The 14,931-nt window shown below is 31.9% G+C and overlaps 2 protein-coding genes across 6 annotated transcripts; one reads left to right on the forward strand and one right to left on the reverse strand.

The window, feature by feature from the left end:
* The first annotated feature begins 358 nt into the window (after positions 1-358).
* On the forward strand, positions 359-8,845 carry LOC113866938 (arginine--tRNA ligase, chloroplastic/mitochondrial-like). 5 transcript variants are annotated; one of them, XM_027501740.1, is made up of 18 exons: positions 359-562; positions 660-754; positions 866-1,017; positions 1,124-1,199; positions 1,347-1,448; positions 1,651-1,869; positions 3,107-3,187; positions 4,257-4,340; positions 4,443-4,547; positions 4,845-5,023; positions 5,279-5,363; positions 5,656-5,842; positions 6,016-6,085; positions 6,541-6,610; positions 7,018-7,107; positions 7,344-7,412; positions 7,798-7,899; positions 8,246-8,752. In XM_027501740.1, exons 1-18 carry the CDS (start codon positions 484-486, stop codon positions 8,354-8,356), a joined length of 1,956 nt encoding a protein of 651 aa, XP_027357541.1. In that variant the 5' UTR covers positions 359-483; the 3' UTR covers positions 8,357-8,752. The 5 variants fall into 5 exon arrangements, 4 of the variants coding, with proteins under 4 accessions (XP_027357541.1, XP_027357543.1, XP_027357542.1 ...); XR_003505115.1 differs by having other exon boundaries at positions 404-562; positions 7,517-7,899; positions 8,246-8,845; XM_027501742.1 differs by having other exon boundaries at positions 428-562; positions 1,660-1,869.
* A 1,748-nt stretch (positions 8,846-10,593) lies between these two features.
* On the reverse strand, positions 10,594-11,332 carry LOC113868040. Its single transcript, XM_027503593.1, has 2 exons — positions 11,055-11,332; positions 10,594-10,876 (listed from the first exon to the last, which is right to left on the reverse strand). Exons 1-2 carry the CDS (start codon positions 11,330-11,332, stop codon positions 10,594-10,596), a joined length of 561 nt encoding a protein of 186 aa, XP_027359394.1.
* Between the last annotated feature and the right edge of the window lie 3,599 nt (positions 11,333-14,931).

Genomic DNA, 14,931 nt, shown 5'->3' on the forward strand with positions numbered 1-14,931 from the left:
CATAATATTGTTATATAAGGGAAAAAATTTTAAGGATGGGCAAAGCTTTTACCTTCCCAAATGAAAAATTTAAGTTGTGCAGAATTTTTTGGTGAGTAGAATTTTTTATGTAAAAATTATTTTTAATTATATATATTTTTTAAAATTACAAATGATGTCTAAAGATATTCAAAATTTAAAGAAATTCTTCTATTTTTTTATCCAAGCTTATTTGTCTATACGTAGGCAAAAGGATTAGAATATAGTGGATTAAATGATGTAATATCATCATTCATATAAAATTAAATGCATTTGGAAATTTAAAAATTTAATGCGATTTTTTTGAAAATAAAAATTGTGATTCAGTGGTGGTGGCCCAGTACCTATCTTGAGCGACGGCGAGCACACAGCACACAAAACGGCTAAAACTATTAACAACGGAAATTGAAGTGTTTGGAAAGGGTGAAACCTCAAAGAAGAAGAAGAAGAAGAAAAACAAGGAAGATGTTAGGGTTAGGGTGCTTAAACCTCAATCGTTTTTCTCACTTTCCCTCCACTCCTGCTCTTCCACCCCCTGGTTCAGGTCAGCTACGCTTCCTCTCTCTCGTTGCTTCAATGTTACGACCAACGTTAATTCACTTACACGACGTAGTTTTGTTTGAATGTTGCTATGTGGACAGATTTACTGAAGGTTGCTTCTAGGAGATTTGCCTTATCAGTAACTAAGACACAATCCCCAATCACTACGACACAACCTGCTTCAACCGCAGTAATTGTAAGTTCATTGAATTCTCATTCCTAATTCAAACTATTTATTTATTTATTTTGTTTGTTTTCATTTTCTCTGTAATAAAATAGTGTTGTGATTGTGATTGGAATGATATAGGAAATAGATAATCCGGCCAGTGTAAGAAGGCAGTTGGCCAATCTGTTTGACTTGTCTCTGAGGGCAACGGTGCCTGATGAATCAGATGTTGTGCCGTTAGTTGATGCTTGCGCTGTAAAAGGCGGCGGTGTAAAATTTGGAGATTATCAATGGTTGGTTCACTTTTATCCTCCTTGTCATGTATGTCAAGTGCCAAGTGAATTTGAGGTTTTAATTGCACTGTGAATTGGTGAAAAATAGAATTATTACTTGGTGCAGTAATAATGCAATGGGTATATGGTCTAAGATAAAAGGAAAGCAGACCGGATATAAGGGTCCCCCAGCAATTGGGCAGGTATAATCATGGTTAATATGCATACTTTTTTTTTATTTCCTCAATCCGTCTGCGTTTTTTTTAATCCTTCGTACTAAGTATAGATTTTTTAATTGGATCTTGCTTTGTCATTGTAAAATGTTCATCTGTATGTTTTTGATTGTGTAGGCCATCATTAACAATCTTCCTCCATCTGAAATGATAGATTCATGCTCTGTAGCTGGTCCTGGATTTGTCAATGTTGTCTTGTCGAAGAAATGGATAGCACAGGTGATTTCATTTTCTATCTTCTAAAATTTAGAAAGAGTATGCACCTAGTGTCTAAGTCCTTTTACTTTTTTAATCGTGGGAATTATTGTGTCCATTAATTGGAAAGGTGCTACATGAGAAACTTAATGCTTTTAGTTTGTTTAGATGATTGAGCTTATTAAGACCTTGTTTAGTACTTAAAATAAATAAAAACCTCCTGCAGATATTACAGAGGATGCTAGTGGATGGTATTGATAGGTGGGCACCTCGACTTCCAGTCAAGAGGGCTATGGTTGATTTTTCCTCACCAAATATAGCAAAGGAAATGCATGTTGGTCACTTGAGATCTACCATTATTGGTGACACATTAGCTCGTATGCTTGAATTTTCACACGTGGAATGTGTAATCCGTAGAAACCATATTGGTGACTGGGGAACACAGGTATTCTAAAGTTATGGTATTTCTGTGCAATGAGTTTGGAAGCAGTGCATGTTTAATCTGAGGTTAAATGGTTATGCCATTTCTCATGACCACATCTTAGCTATACATTGTCTTCACACACCTCATGACTTTGGGTAATTCATAATTCATTTGCAACTGTCATTAAACTTGACTGCTTTATGCTCATTAGCATTATTAGGTGGCTTGAAAACTAATTATGTTTGGATCAATGGATAGTGTAAATTGCTTTTCTAACTATCGTAATGATCACATACTTGTATTACATTTCTAATTATTAGATGAAGGTACAACATGCATTCTCAATTATTCTTTTATGTAAAATGATGTCCCAAGACTCTCTCCCCCACACCCCCTCCACAAAGAAGGGAAATACTTTTGATATTGCATTATTTCAATTAGTCACTAAATTAGCATTGTCCATTGATTACTTAGGGTGGGTTTGAATCATAGTCACATAATTCACTCCACTGCCCTGAGTACTGCAAATTGAATTGTGCACACAATTCGCGATACGTTGGAGAATCCGTTCACATCAATTCGCGCATTAGTACCTTTGACTTGACGTATTGTTTTTCAGCTTCAATGCTTTTTCATAGCTACTTCACTTCACTGCATTCAGTTAATAGAGTCACTAACTACTCAGATTCTTCATCTTTCAGATCTTAGACGGGTTGATTGATCTTAGGTGCGTTTATATTATAAAAGTTGTTGCATTGATTGATATATAATTCTTCTATTGATAGCGTACCGATTAATATTTTTCAGCGTACTACATACCTAAATAGTATACCAACTATTTATATCCCCCATGTACCGCATAGGTAGCAAGGTAGCGTACCACGTACGCGCACCTGTACCATTTACCGGAGAGTACTGCAAATTATGTGACTATGGTTTGTTGAATACATAATTTATCTAATTGCTTATTCAATAAGTCATTTTTAAATGATGACATGTACTCTAAAGTTTAATGATGAAACTTATTGAGATAAGCTGAAAACAATTTATTTTGATAATATACCAAGAAACTTGTTATTTAAATAAGCTGAAAACATCTTATGAATGTCATAAATTGTTTTTCATAAGCTGTTTCAAACAGATTTTTATTGGAATATCCTTATGACATACTTGCTAGAATGATAGAACACTTCATTAGGAAGGTTCTCATTTTGATATTGGTACCATAAAGTTCAAACTTCATGCATTTGTTTTGCAGTTTGGGATGCTGATTGCATACCTCTTTGAGAAATTTCCAAATTCAAAAGATGTTAGTGAAGCAGCCATTGGAGATCTTCAGGTAAGAAAATATATTAAATGTACATTTATTCTAGTTAATGTTATTTAGGTGTTTAATCATATATTGTTTTTTTTGGTATTTCTTCATTCAGATTTGACAAACATTGATTTTAATTCATTTGATGCATCCTCATTGTAATTAAATTAATTTCACTATGGCAGAAAATTCTATGCATTCCAAATTATCTATAAATTAACTTGCTATAATACCATAAACCTAGCTAGGAAATATAAGCTGCTATTTTCCCATGACAAATGGCTTTAAAAGAGTAATTGGTTTTCTCTGCTTGTAGTGCTGCAAATCAACTCTAAAATAACCTAAGGCATTTTAGATAAGTAAATCACTCAAACTTGTAACTCACATTCACTCTCCTCTCCCAATATTGGATCATGTCCACGTTCCAAAATCGAAATATGATATTAGAGCCCAAATCTAACAAAAAAAGGCCCAAGTTAAAATTAAAAAAGTAGACAAAAAAAAAATTGGACTTGTGACATTAAAAAAATAAAGAAAAAAAAGGAGCCCAAAATCAAGCAACAAAAAAAAAAAAGAAATAGACATGAGGTAGAGGTCCAAAAAAACACTTGAAATTACAAGCACCGGGTGAAAAAAATAAAATAAAATAAATATGCAAGTCTCAACTAGTCCAAAGCAAGTTGAATTTAAGGGAGAGTTTTAAGATATAAAATCCCACATTGGTGGGTTAGCAACACTTTAAAAGGTATATAAGTAAGAGGACTTCAGCTCTAAAATAGCTTAAGGCATTTTAGACAAGTAGGTTACTCAAGCTTAAACCCATTCACTCTCCTTCCCCAATATTAAATCGGCCCATATTCATAATTCTAATAAGGATAATTTAAAATATTTTCATATTTTCTAACAATTATGAAAATATCTCTTAAAAAATGGCAATGTTTACAGGACTTGCAGGATAATGATCTCATTAATTGTCACTTAGTTTCTCGTTATGGTTTTTGTCACACACATATCTTTCTCTTGCTAAAGCACTTGTTTTTTTTTTTTAATTGGAAAAGTTATTTTTTAAAATCGTGTGTTGGTGCATTTTTAGGCACTCTATAAGGCCTCAAAAGTTAGGTTTGATAGTGATCCTGAATTTAAGCTGAGGGCACAACAGGCTGTGGTCCGCCTCCAGGTAAAATATATCTTAGAAATTTCCTTCCTTTTTTGTCTCCCTATTGTGAGAACTTGGGGAACTCAGTTTTAAATTTTATGTACATATTAATTTTGGTCTCAGAGTGGAGAAATTGAGTATCGCAAGGCCTGGGAACAAATTTGTGATGTTAGTAGGGCTGAATTCAACAAAGTTTATCAACGCCTTGGAATTCAATTGGAAGAAATGGTTAGGTTTCTAGTTTCCTTTTTTACTGGCTTTATGGATTTAAACCGTGATTTCAATTTTTTGTACCTACCAAGAGGAACCTCTAAGTTGTTTTTGCAATGCATTATTAGACCACCAAGAATTCTATGAAAAAGTATGCATGCTTAATATTTCTTGGGTTTGTGTGAAACCTGGCAGTTGTTGTACTTTTTATTCAATGATGTGGCTTAGATTCTGTCTTTAATCAGATGCTTTTACTTATATCAGCAATTGTGACATTTTTTACTGTGTACTAAATGATGATATATTTGGTCACAGGGAGAGAGCTTCTATAATCCATATATTCCTGGGGTTTTAGAGAAACTGGATAATTTAGGACTGATTGAAGATAGTGATGGGGCTCGTGTGATTTTTGTTGAGGGTGTAAACATACCACTTATTGCTGTGAAAAGAGATGGTGGCTACAATTATTTTTCAACTGATCTAGCATCACTTTGGTTAGTTTTACTCCTTTTAGTATTTTTGGACATAACTTTGAAATTTCTGTTAGGAATTGCTCACTCGAGTGACAAACTTTGTTATCACTTACCAATTATTGTTTCAAATTTATTTATATTGGATTTGTATATACTTTGCCTTTCATGTAAAATTTGGATATCTATTTCTGTTTGCATTTTTATCTGAGTATGGTGGAACAAGAAAAATGAGGAAAACAGAATGTTTTGTTTGTCTAAGCTACTTGAATCATGTAGGTATCGTCTAAATGAAGAAAAACTTGAGTGGATTGTATATGTTACAGATATTGGGCAGCAGCAACACTTTGATATGCTATTTAAGGTATATCTTAAATGATGAATTTTATGGCATCTTATGGTTACTGCATTTTATTGTTGTCAGAAGAACCATTTCTACTTGCTTTTGCTTGTAGTGAGCTGTCCTTGCACCTTACTTATTGACTTGTGCGTATTTTTCTGATATTTCTTTCCAAATGTTTTTCTCTGATCAGTTATTTTATATTATGTTTTCATTTTTCACAATAGAAAAGTCATGTACCATGACATATTGCTAGTCTACTACCAATATTCCAACAAGTTAAAATGTCATACTTTCCCTTCAATTTTCCTTTCAGGCCTTTAGGCGTGCAGGTTGGTTGCCAAAAGATGAGAATGCATTTCCAAAATGTACTCATATAGGTTTTGGTCTTGTTCTTGGGGATGATGGGAAACGATTTCGGAGTCGCAGCAGTGAGGTTGTTCGATTGGTTGATTTGCTTGATGAAGCTAAAAGGCGCTGTAAAATTGCCATTCTCGAACGTGGTAAAGTACCAGTTGCCTTGTGCTCTTTTTACTTCTTCCTTATCTGCATGCAAGCATTTTTGACATGAAATTTCTGCTTGATTAAGATCTATGAATGCATGTGCCTATTTAATTTCATTTAGTGGGATTCTGGGCACCAGACAGTTAATTTTCCAAATCCTATGTTCTTTTAGATACAGCTAAAGATTGGTCTGAGGAGGAGATTGAGAAAACATCTGAGGCAGTTGGTTATGGGGCTGTTAAGTAAGCTCCTTTAACTCAATATTTATTTCCATACTAATAAGTAAAATCAACATTTTGTCCAGCAAATGCTAAGTTGTCTGTTGCTTCTTGGTGGCCATATTCTTCGCATTAATGTAGACAGATTATTTGGCTAACAAATTCCTGTTGACTGAATTTTTAAAATTGTTATATACAGGGTGCTTTATATTCTGAACTAATGCTCAGAATCCTGTTAATAAATTACTAATTTTTGGTTTTTACATTGAGGTTTCTGATTGTGGTGCTAACTGTTGAATAGAATAAATCATGACAACACGAGTTCAACTAGGTTGTTAACCTTTTCATGGTTTAGTAACATATGGTTTACTTTGACTTGACATATCTCTCATTTGCAGTTTGTTTATCCTGTGATGTGAATGCTAAACGAGTTGTAGGCTTGTATTATAGCCCCATATATTCATGTCTTATGTTTGCAGGTATGCTGACTTGAAGATCAACAGATTTACAAATTACACATTCAATTTTGATCAGATGCTTAATGATAAGGTGCATTCACTGAATGCTAATTTTTAGTGTATGATTGAGGACATACAGTAAAGAAGCTAGTACATATAATGACTATTATTTCTGGGGCCTATCCCACTTTTATTTTCTCCCTTAAGGCCTTAACAAAGATCCTCTGAAGTGTAGAGTAACTTTCAGTAGTTTGTAGTTGATAACTATGGATGGAAAACATCACTGCTCTAAATTTTGGTAAAATACATGAACATTAATAATAAACCATGGATTTGCGAGAGTGTACCGCCTTTAGTGCTCTCTTAAGTGGAAACTTCACTTTAAAGAACCAGATCCTTTTTTAAACTACAACTGTTCGCTCCTCCTTCTTAACAATTGCTGCCAAAACAGATAAGAAGTTATTTATGTCTCACCTTCCTGAGCTTATTGTGAAACAGGGGAATACTGCTGTTTATTTGCTGTATGCACATGCTAGGATTTGTTCCATCATCAGGAAATCTGGTAAAGACATAGAAGAAGTAAAGAGAGTAAGTTTACTCTTTTTTTTTGTATCATATACATAATTTTACAGTATGATGCAAGTTCAAGAGTTGTGCCTAGGTTTATAATGTCCCATGGTTGACTTGAAGTGTGTCAATTCAGCAATCTATTATAAACTTGACATGCTCAGTATTCCACGTGTTTATATGCATGCAGTCAGTCAACTAAATATCAACTTGTTCACATTTCTTACCGTCTATTTCATGTTTATCAACTTGTGCAGAATGGTAAAATAGTGTTGGATCATGAAGATGAGCGTGCATTGGGGCTTCATTTGCTACAATTTCCTGAGGTAGGATATGTGAATAATATATGTTGTTTTTTAGCTTTAGATCTTTATATACCAGTAATATTTTAAACTTCGTTTCTGAGGCTCCCTTTTTCTTTTAACAAAAGACTGAGATATCAAGATTCAAGACTGAAGCGGCTGGGATTCCTGCACATTATTTTACAATCCAAAGATACTTACCTCATATATGGGTTTTTTGTTAGAGACGGACTTTTATATTAGCCAACATGGAGGCACATGCCTCAGTCAGTCTCAAAATTTTTAATACTATTATAGTATTAGGTTGTCATTTAAGTTTTATCATCTTTAACTTTGACCTCACCACTCAAAGGCTCCTCACCCAAAATTTTCTGGCCTGTCATTGCTTCATTTACTGTTTTTTTTTCAGGTTTTTGAGGAGGCATGCACCAATTTGTTGCCCAATCTGTTGTGTGAATACCTGTATAATTTGGCAGAAATCTTTTCGAAAAAATTTTATGCTAATTGTCAGGTATACTTCTAAAGCCATCAACTTATGTTATATATATATATATTTGTTTCTATGCCCTTCCTGTTCCTATTTCCTTGTGATGAGGTATGCATAAAGCTTCCAAGTAGAAGATTTGTCATATTTGTCGTGACACATGATAAAGATAGGGTTACTATACGTCAGTCTAGTAATTACTTTGTAAAGTGCTTGGTGGTGGGTTTTCAGCTGAAATCTCTTCTTTATCCATAAAACTTTTGCAAATATTACTTCTGGTGGGTTCTCATAAACAATAGAATCGTAGGTAAGGTTTGGTGAAAGAATAATGTTTAGATTAAGCCATATAATTCAAACTTCTTTTCCTTGGCAGGTTGTTGGATCGCCTGAGGAAACTAGTAGACTCTTGCTGTGTGAAGCAACGTTAATTGTGATGAGAAAGTGCTTTTATCTCCTTGGAATTGAGCCTGTTTACAAGTTATGACCATCTAAAGGAGTACAAGTGCAGTTTTTTTCACCAGACATTTTTTATATGTACACAATAGGAAGCTTCGAAATTAAAAATTTTCAGGCAAGTTAAATTATCTCTTCTAGGTCTTTCGTTTTGTTTATTGTATTTGAGGTGAAAAAAAGGAAAGTAGGGAATATTTTATAGCAATTTTGTTGACAAGGTCCCTTGAAATTTATTTCGATGTTATCAAGTCTATATTTCGTTTAACGTGTCCCAAGTAAAATAAGAAATGGGACATTATTGGATTCTAGTGTTACCAAATGAAAAAGGCAACTGTACCGATCACTCTGCACTCTGAATCTCAAAACAGGATTAGTTTTGTTAAAGTTCGGAATCATGTTGTGGTATTGAGCCTGCAATTTCTTTTTGCATGTTTAGTTTCTTGTTTTTTACACTTTACAATTTATTTCCTCAGTTTTGTTATTTGAATATAAAATAAATTGATACTGTATATGATTATATCTATCCTTTTCTTTTATTTATTTGTTATCTTCTTCTATTGTTCAAGAATCATTTCCCTTATTTCCTCGTCTTAGGAAGACATCTTACATCATATCATGTGGCTCTACCCTTAACGTGTTAATTATATCTCTTGAGGAGAACAGCAACCTTAAAATTATGTTGTTAAATACTAAGCAAGTGTTGGGAAAGATTTTATTTTCGATGAAAATCGCATGTATCAATAAAATAAACACTTAAAATTTGATTGAAATTAGTTTATATATGTACTTCAATACTATTTAGGACGTAAAATTAAACAGATACTAAATCTAATGTGTAAACGGAATGTTAAGAAAAAAGAATGGATCAATCGTCAAATATAACAGCAACACAAATAGACCATACTCATTAGAATAAATCATGAGATGAATTGAATACAAATTTCTACTTAGAATAAAACAATTGGCTCTAAAATTTTAATTTTCTTATTTTTTGTATTAAATCATGTCACATTTTATACTTTTTCATTCTCTTTTTATCTTCTTATCTCATTCATCTCTGCACCCATTTCACCCTTCCCCCCTTTTCCAAATAACAATTTTCCTTAAAAAAAATAGTCTTGACAAATTGTTCGATAAATTGCAGGTTTTAAGATACAACAATCTAAGTAAAATACTATTCATATTATTACGTAGCACTTTACTTAAGGGGAAAATAAATCTAATTTATCGGCCCTTAAATTTTCACTTTGGTTCCCAAATCTAATTTTATATTTTATCTGTCTTAATTCTTAAACAAGGTAATTTTAAATGATAAAATTTTTAGATATTATTTATCTTTTTATTTTTTAATTTAATATTAATTTAAATTTATATATTTTTTAATATTTTTATTCTTTATTTTAATTTTTAAAATTTTATCTCTTTAATTTATCTTATTTAACATAAAAAGATCTTTATTATTAGTAATTAAAATATTTGTTTGTTTTAAATTTGTTAAATTTTAATAAATATTTGTGAAAGTTGTTTTAAAGATTGTTTTAATTTAATGATAATTGTGCAAAGTACAGAAAACGTACTAGTTCAAAAAATGTGTAACACGATCTCTATAATTTCATAGTCCTTCTGTCTTATTTTTGTTAAATATTTGCATAAATCATCACGCGTAAATCGCATAGCTATTATGGACCAAATTTCTTGACGAGAGAAGTTTATTTTATCCTTTCCAACTTAAAAATTACTCTAGTTTTGAAATTTTAGAAACACAACAATTTACGGTAACATTTTATGAAAAATTGGACAAACAGACTACAATACATCCCTGGAAGGTTTAAAGATCGTATTATAAATTTTTGGAGTCAGAGATCCAAAGGACAAATTATGCAAAGTTAAGAGATAACAAATTGGAGTTTTCCCTTAAAATTGTATACAATTGACTAAATTGTATCCATATTAAAAAAAACACTAAAACATGACCCAAAAAGGATTTGGTGTCACGTGAATTAAGGTATACCATAGGATCATATACCTAATTAGCAATCTTTGAGTCTCAATGGTAATAACTGCAACAGGCAAGGATCATATCACCATGGAAAGTAAAAGCAATGATGAATCTAATCTAACATGTAGCTAATTGATAATATATATATATATATATATATATATATATATATATATATATATATATATATATATATATATAAACCCTTTGGGATACAAAATTTTCCTGATTTTGTACACGAAATAAGCAATAACTCTAACAGGTTGGATTCAAAAGTTCTTGTGAATAGCAATGGAAGGCCTAGATTCTCCCAAGAAACTCCCTCTTTTGTTAAGTACAGATGCAAAAGACCCTCTTGAAACTTTCTTTGATATTGTAGCCTTTGGAGAGTAGGCTATTCTATGACTATCCAAGCCTCCACCATAACTTTTGCAAGACTTCATTCTCTTTCTATAAGGTGTGTCTTTCTTAGGAAGATCCTCTATGCTCTGCACCCTTGCTAAAGATGTGAAAGACTGAGCCTTCCCTTGATAGAACATAGATAACCCTCTCCTGCACAGGTCATAAATTACTCAACACAACTATTTATACCAATTCAAAACATTTCCTAATATTAACAACCCTGATGATGATGATTATGATGATGATGTGTTTGTGTGTGTGCTTGTGTATTTAGTAACAAAAGAAAATTGAATAAAATTCAGAAATGCATGAGGATTTAATTGCTTACTTTATAGGGAGATGGTTCATGAGGTTTGATAGTTCGTATAAAGGTCCATTTGAATATGTTGATGAAGATGATGTTGAAGAGGATGCATCCTCGGTCAACTCTGATGAAGAAGAACACTCAGAGTTCATTGAATCTTCTTCCGAGATGAGTCCAATGGATGTAGAATCACTGCTATATTCTCCATCTTTGACAACCCACTTGGTGTTTCCAGCTCCATCATCATTCATGATACCCTTTACATTCATTTCTAGAAAAAATTTCTGTGCCTTCTCACTCATTGCATGTTAAGAAGAAGAAAAGGAAATTTAAGACACCCAAGATCCTGATTTCTCTGCTATATATATCACATGAAACATGCCTTCATATTGAGAGAGTTCATAAGTATGTACATCACACAAACATGCATGATTGCATATGTATGAAGTGTATGGAGCAGTTATGTTCAGCTGATAAAATATTGGGTCTTATATAAAGGTTACCAAAGAAGAATTGGATAACATTGACCAATTTTATTGTTATTATATTGTTCACTAAGATTTTATATATATACAATATATTATAAATTTTTGTCATTATCAGATCACGTTATATATGGTGTAAAATGCATAACTTGTAACTGACAGCTAGGATAGAGGATAAGGTCTAAATTTGAAGACATCCATGTTCTGACTCACCGTCTTAACTTCTTTTATTATTTTTGGAGGGTGAAACTAAGGTCCACATCTCGCCAACTTTGCTTCATAAAGCTAAGACAGATAGGTATATTCCCATCTTTTGATGCATCTCTATCACACCCATGTAAATCTAAACCAAAAGCAAAAGAATAAAAGTAAGTACACGAAGAAATTGGAAAATGTAAAATTGAGACTCAGTAATCAATTTTTGGTCAAAAGTGTAACTTTAAAGAATGTTTTGGCTTAACCTCGCAGGGTTTCTAGGGAAGTTGGATTCTTCTTTTATTTTTATATCACTAAGATATAAATTGTTAGAGAATTATCTGGGTATTTTCAATTAACAGTTTAAATTTTAAAATAATTTATTCATAATTAATATGATATTAGAAATTTTGTAATTTAATATTTACGCATTCATGCTTCTGCTTATAGCCCATGCATCATAATACAAGTCTTCCTAGATTTTTATTTGATTGAATTGAAAACAATCATAGAAATTAACTAATTTAAGTGAGAATCACTTTCTATATTTCTCTCACTTTTTGCTGTTAAATGAAAAAAAATAAAAAAAGAGAGAGTAAGAGTGTAAAATTTAAATATCATTATTGCTCTCATACAAAAAAGTTGAACCCCTATATTGAAAATAAAATTATAAGAGCTATATATGCTTTTAAATTTTTTCAAATACATAATATATTGTTTTTTTTTTTTTTTTTTTGGGGGGGGGGGGGGGGGTTCATCTTTAAAATCTATGTTGCTGAATTGACGAGTTATTTAAAAGTCTTTTTCATTTTCAAAACATAGTGTCATATGTTGCTTGCTAAAATATTCCACCTACGTGTGTTAACCTTATAGATGGAATGGAATGTGTGGGCATTTTGCAATTGGTTGAACGTTTTGCACTCATCATACCAAAATTAATCATGTGTGTCTCTATCAAATCAAGTCGTCACCTATTTTTCATCTCTAAAGTAACAAGGGTTATAATTTTTTCCTCAGAAAAAATATGGTTATTATTTAGAACCCTATAATTTAGTTAATGACAAGACAATATCCATTGTTATTTTAGAATGAGCTGGATTCGTACGAGAAGAATGCAACATTTTAGAGAGAGATGAGGATAAGGAGATTGACTTGGTCACAACTCACAAGTCATGATGGTGTGGTGTTTGGATATGGCCAAAATCGCCACCACATGATTATATCATATGGTTTTGGTTTGGATGCCATGCCACTTGCAAGTAGGTTTCATAGTATAATTTTTAATTGAAAAATAAGCATAAAATAAAATAAACAATGCATTTGCAAAATCTTATCTCTGTCCACGGCTGATTGGATTATGACCCTATTTTAATCCTTTGATTCAATCAACGCCCACTGATTCAATGGAATGTTTGGTCCCCTCATTGCTTGTCACCATTGACCTCGTCCATTCAACTTTTCTTCTCTTCCAAAAGTGCACAGGTGGAGAAGACATAATTAATTTTTAACATTCTACATAATAAATTTTTATTAAAAATTATAATATTTAATAATATTCATATATTAAATTACATTAAATTGTACAATTTTTAATTGTTGTACGTATTAGAAAACTTGATGTATTAAGTGTTTCAGTCAATTTGAACTGTTTCTAAAGGAAAAATAACCTACTCTTGAAAATTGATCACCCTGTTTTTAATTAACATAATTAAAACAATTGACCCACTCAAGAAAATCGGAAATCAATCTTGTTTCTAGTCCGTTCAATACATAAATTTGGAAGAATAAAAAGTTTATAGATTATAAGTTGAATCAGTATGAAACAGACATAATCAGTGAAAAAGTTGATCTATTAATTTGATTTTTTTTACCTTAACCATCAAGCTTCTTTATTCTTTGCTAGTTTCTCATTTACATTTTTCTTTCTTTTGTACTGAAGTGTTCAGATTTCAGACAAGATAAACCTTAGATACAATACCTTGTTTTGATGTATTGCATTGTTTCATAGTGCTTATCTTTTGCTTGTTTCTCTTTCCCCCTTCCTTTACCCAACCACATGGAAGAAGTTTCAGGTTCAGATGGCATGATCCTTTTTCCCTTTATTGATTTTTTTTGCTTAGCCACTCTATTTTTTGTCACCTGCAGTTCTATATAAATAAATTTTCATTCTGAAGTTGTTCTGCAATCATTGGATGTGGCAAGAATAATATTGATGCAGCATTGCCCAGTTTGAATTGGTTTTGTTTGAATTGGAATGCTGCTTTAAAATCCATCAACTTATTTTCACATTTCCCTAACAAAATGCAGAGTTTGGAGCTTGAAGATTGTCAATTGAAAAATGTAAGTACTTTAAACATAATTACATCATCTCAGAATTTCAAAATACTTTTTCTCTTTTGTTTTACCTATTGATACTGTTCCTGATGATTTGAATGTACGGAAAATACTCAATGAAAGCCACGAAATATTAATTACTAAATCTGTAACTGTGATTTATTGTAATGACTGAGTCTGAAGGAGATTTTTAGTTATTTTAAGATTTTAGGATTGAGTGCTTTTTATGGACTATTGAAAATCAAGTGTTTTTTGTTTTTTTTTTTGTGTACCAAAATTATCCTGATCCACACTGGCCTCTACTTGTCTTTTTCTTATTTATAGGTTTCTGACTATTGGTATTGACTCATCTTGATCCAATCTTTAAAGTTCATCTTTGAATATTCTTAAAAAGAAGAAATCATCTTTGAATAAGCATTATATAAAGCCACTATAGATGAGACAAAATGTTCTTTTCTTGATCGGTAACTACAAACACAAGGATCTAATGTACAACATGTCTACTGAAATTTGTCATCCACAGTAGTCTATGTTACAAGTGTCATCCTTCTATTTATTCTATTATCAACCTTCTCAGGTTACATTGTTTCTCCCTCAATTTATGTGCATTTAGTCATATTTTCAATCTATGTGCTTTACATAATTGATATCTGGTACCTGGCCAAAATAACACTAGAAAAACAATATAGAAATGAAGCTAAACCAAGTCAGTTAAGAAAAATGTTGCAGTGCTCACTTTTCCTTCCCGAAACATTTTACACCATAAACGTCTTTTAAACAATGAGGCAAAATATGTGGGAAAGCTTCATGTGTGTCTCACCTTTCTCTATATAAACAGTCAGGCAAGACTCTTATAACAGTGATTTTTATGGTCTTATCTCTGTTTC

Source organism: Abrus precatorius, unplaced genomic scaffold (genome assembly GCF_003935025.1).
Source record: "Abrus precatorius isolate BTA unplaced genomic scaffold, Abrus_2018 Scaffold5, whole genome shotgun sequence".
Taxonomy (NCBI): Eukaryota; Viridiplantae; Streptophyta; class Magnoliopsida; order Fabales; family Fabaceae; genus Abrus; species Abrus precatorius.

Bases quoted from the DNA above. Each gene is read 5' to 3' on its own strand.
- LOC113868040 (XM_027503593.1), bottom strand. From the start codon at position 11,332: ATGAGTGAGAAGGCACAGAAATTTTTTCTAGAAATGAATGTAAAGGGT. The intron at 10,877-11,054 runs GTAAGCAATTAA...TGACCTGTGCAG, and splicing joins ATGAACCATCTCCCTATAAA to GAGAGGGTTATCTATGTTCT.
- LOC113866938 (XM_027501740.1), top strand. From the start codon at position 484: ATGTTAGGGTTAGGGTGCTTAAACCTCAATCGTTTTTCTCACTTTCCC. The intron at 1,870-3,106 runs GTATTCTAAAGT...TTTGTTTTGCAG, and splicing joins TTGGTGACTGGGGAACACAG to TTTGGGATGCTGATTGCATA. The intron at 5,024-5,278 runs GTTAGTTTTACT...TGAATCATGTAG, and splicing joins ACTGATCTAGCATCACTTTG to GTATCGTCTAAATGAAGAAA.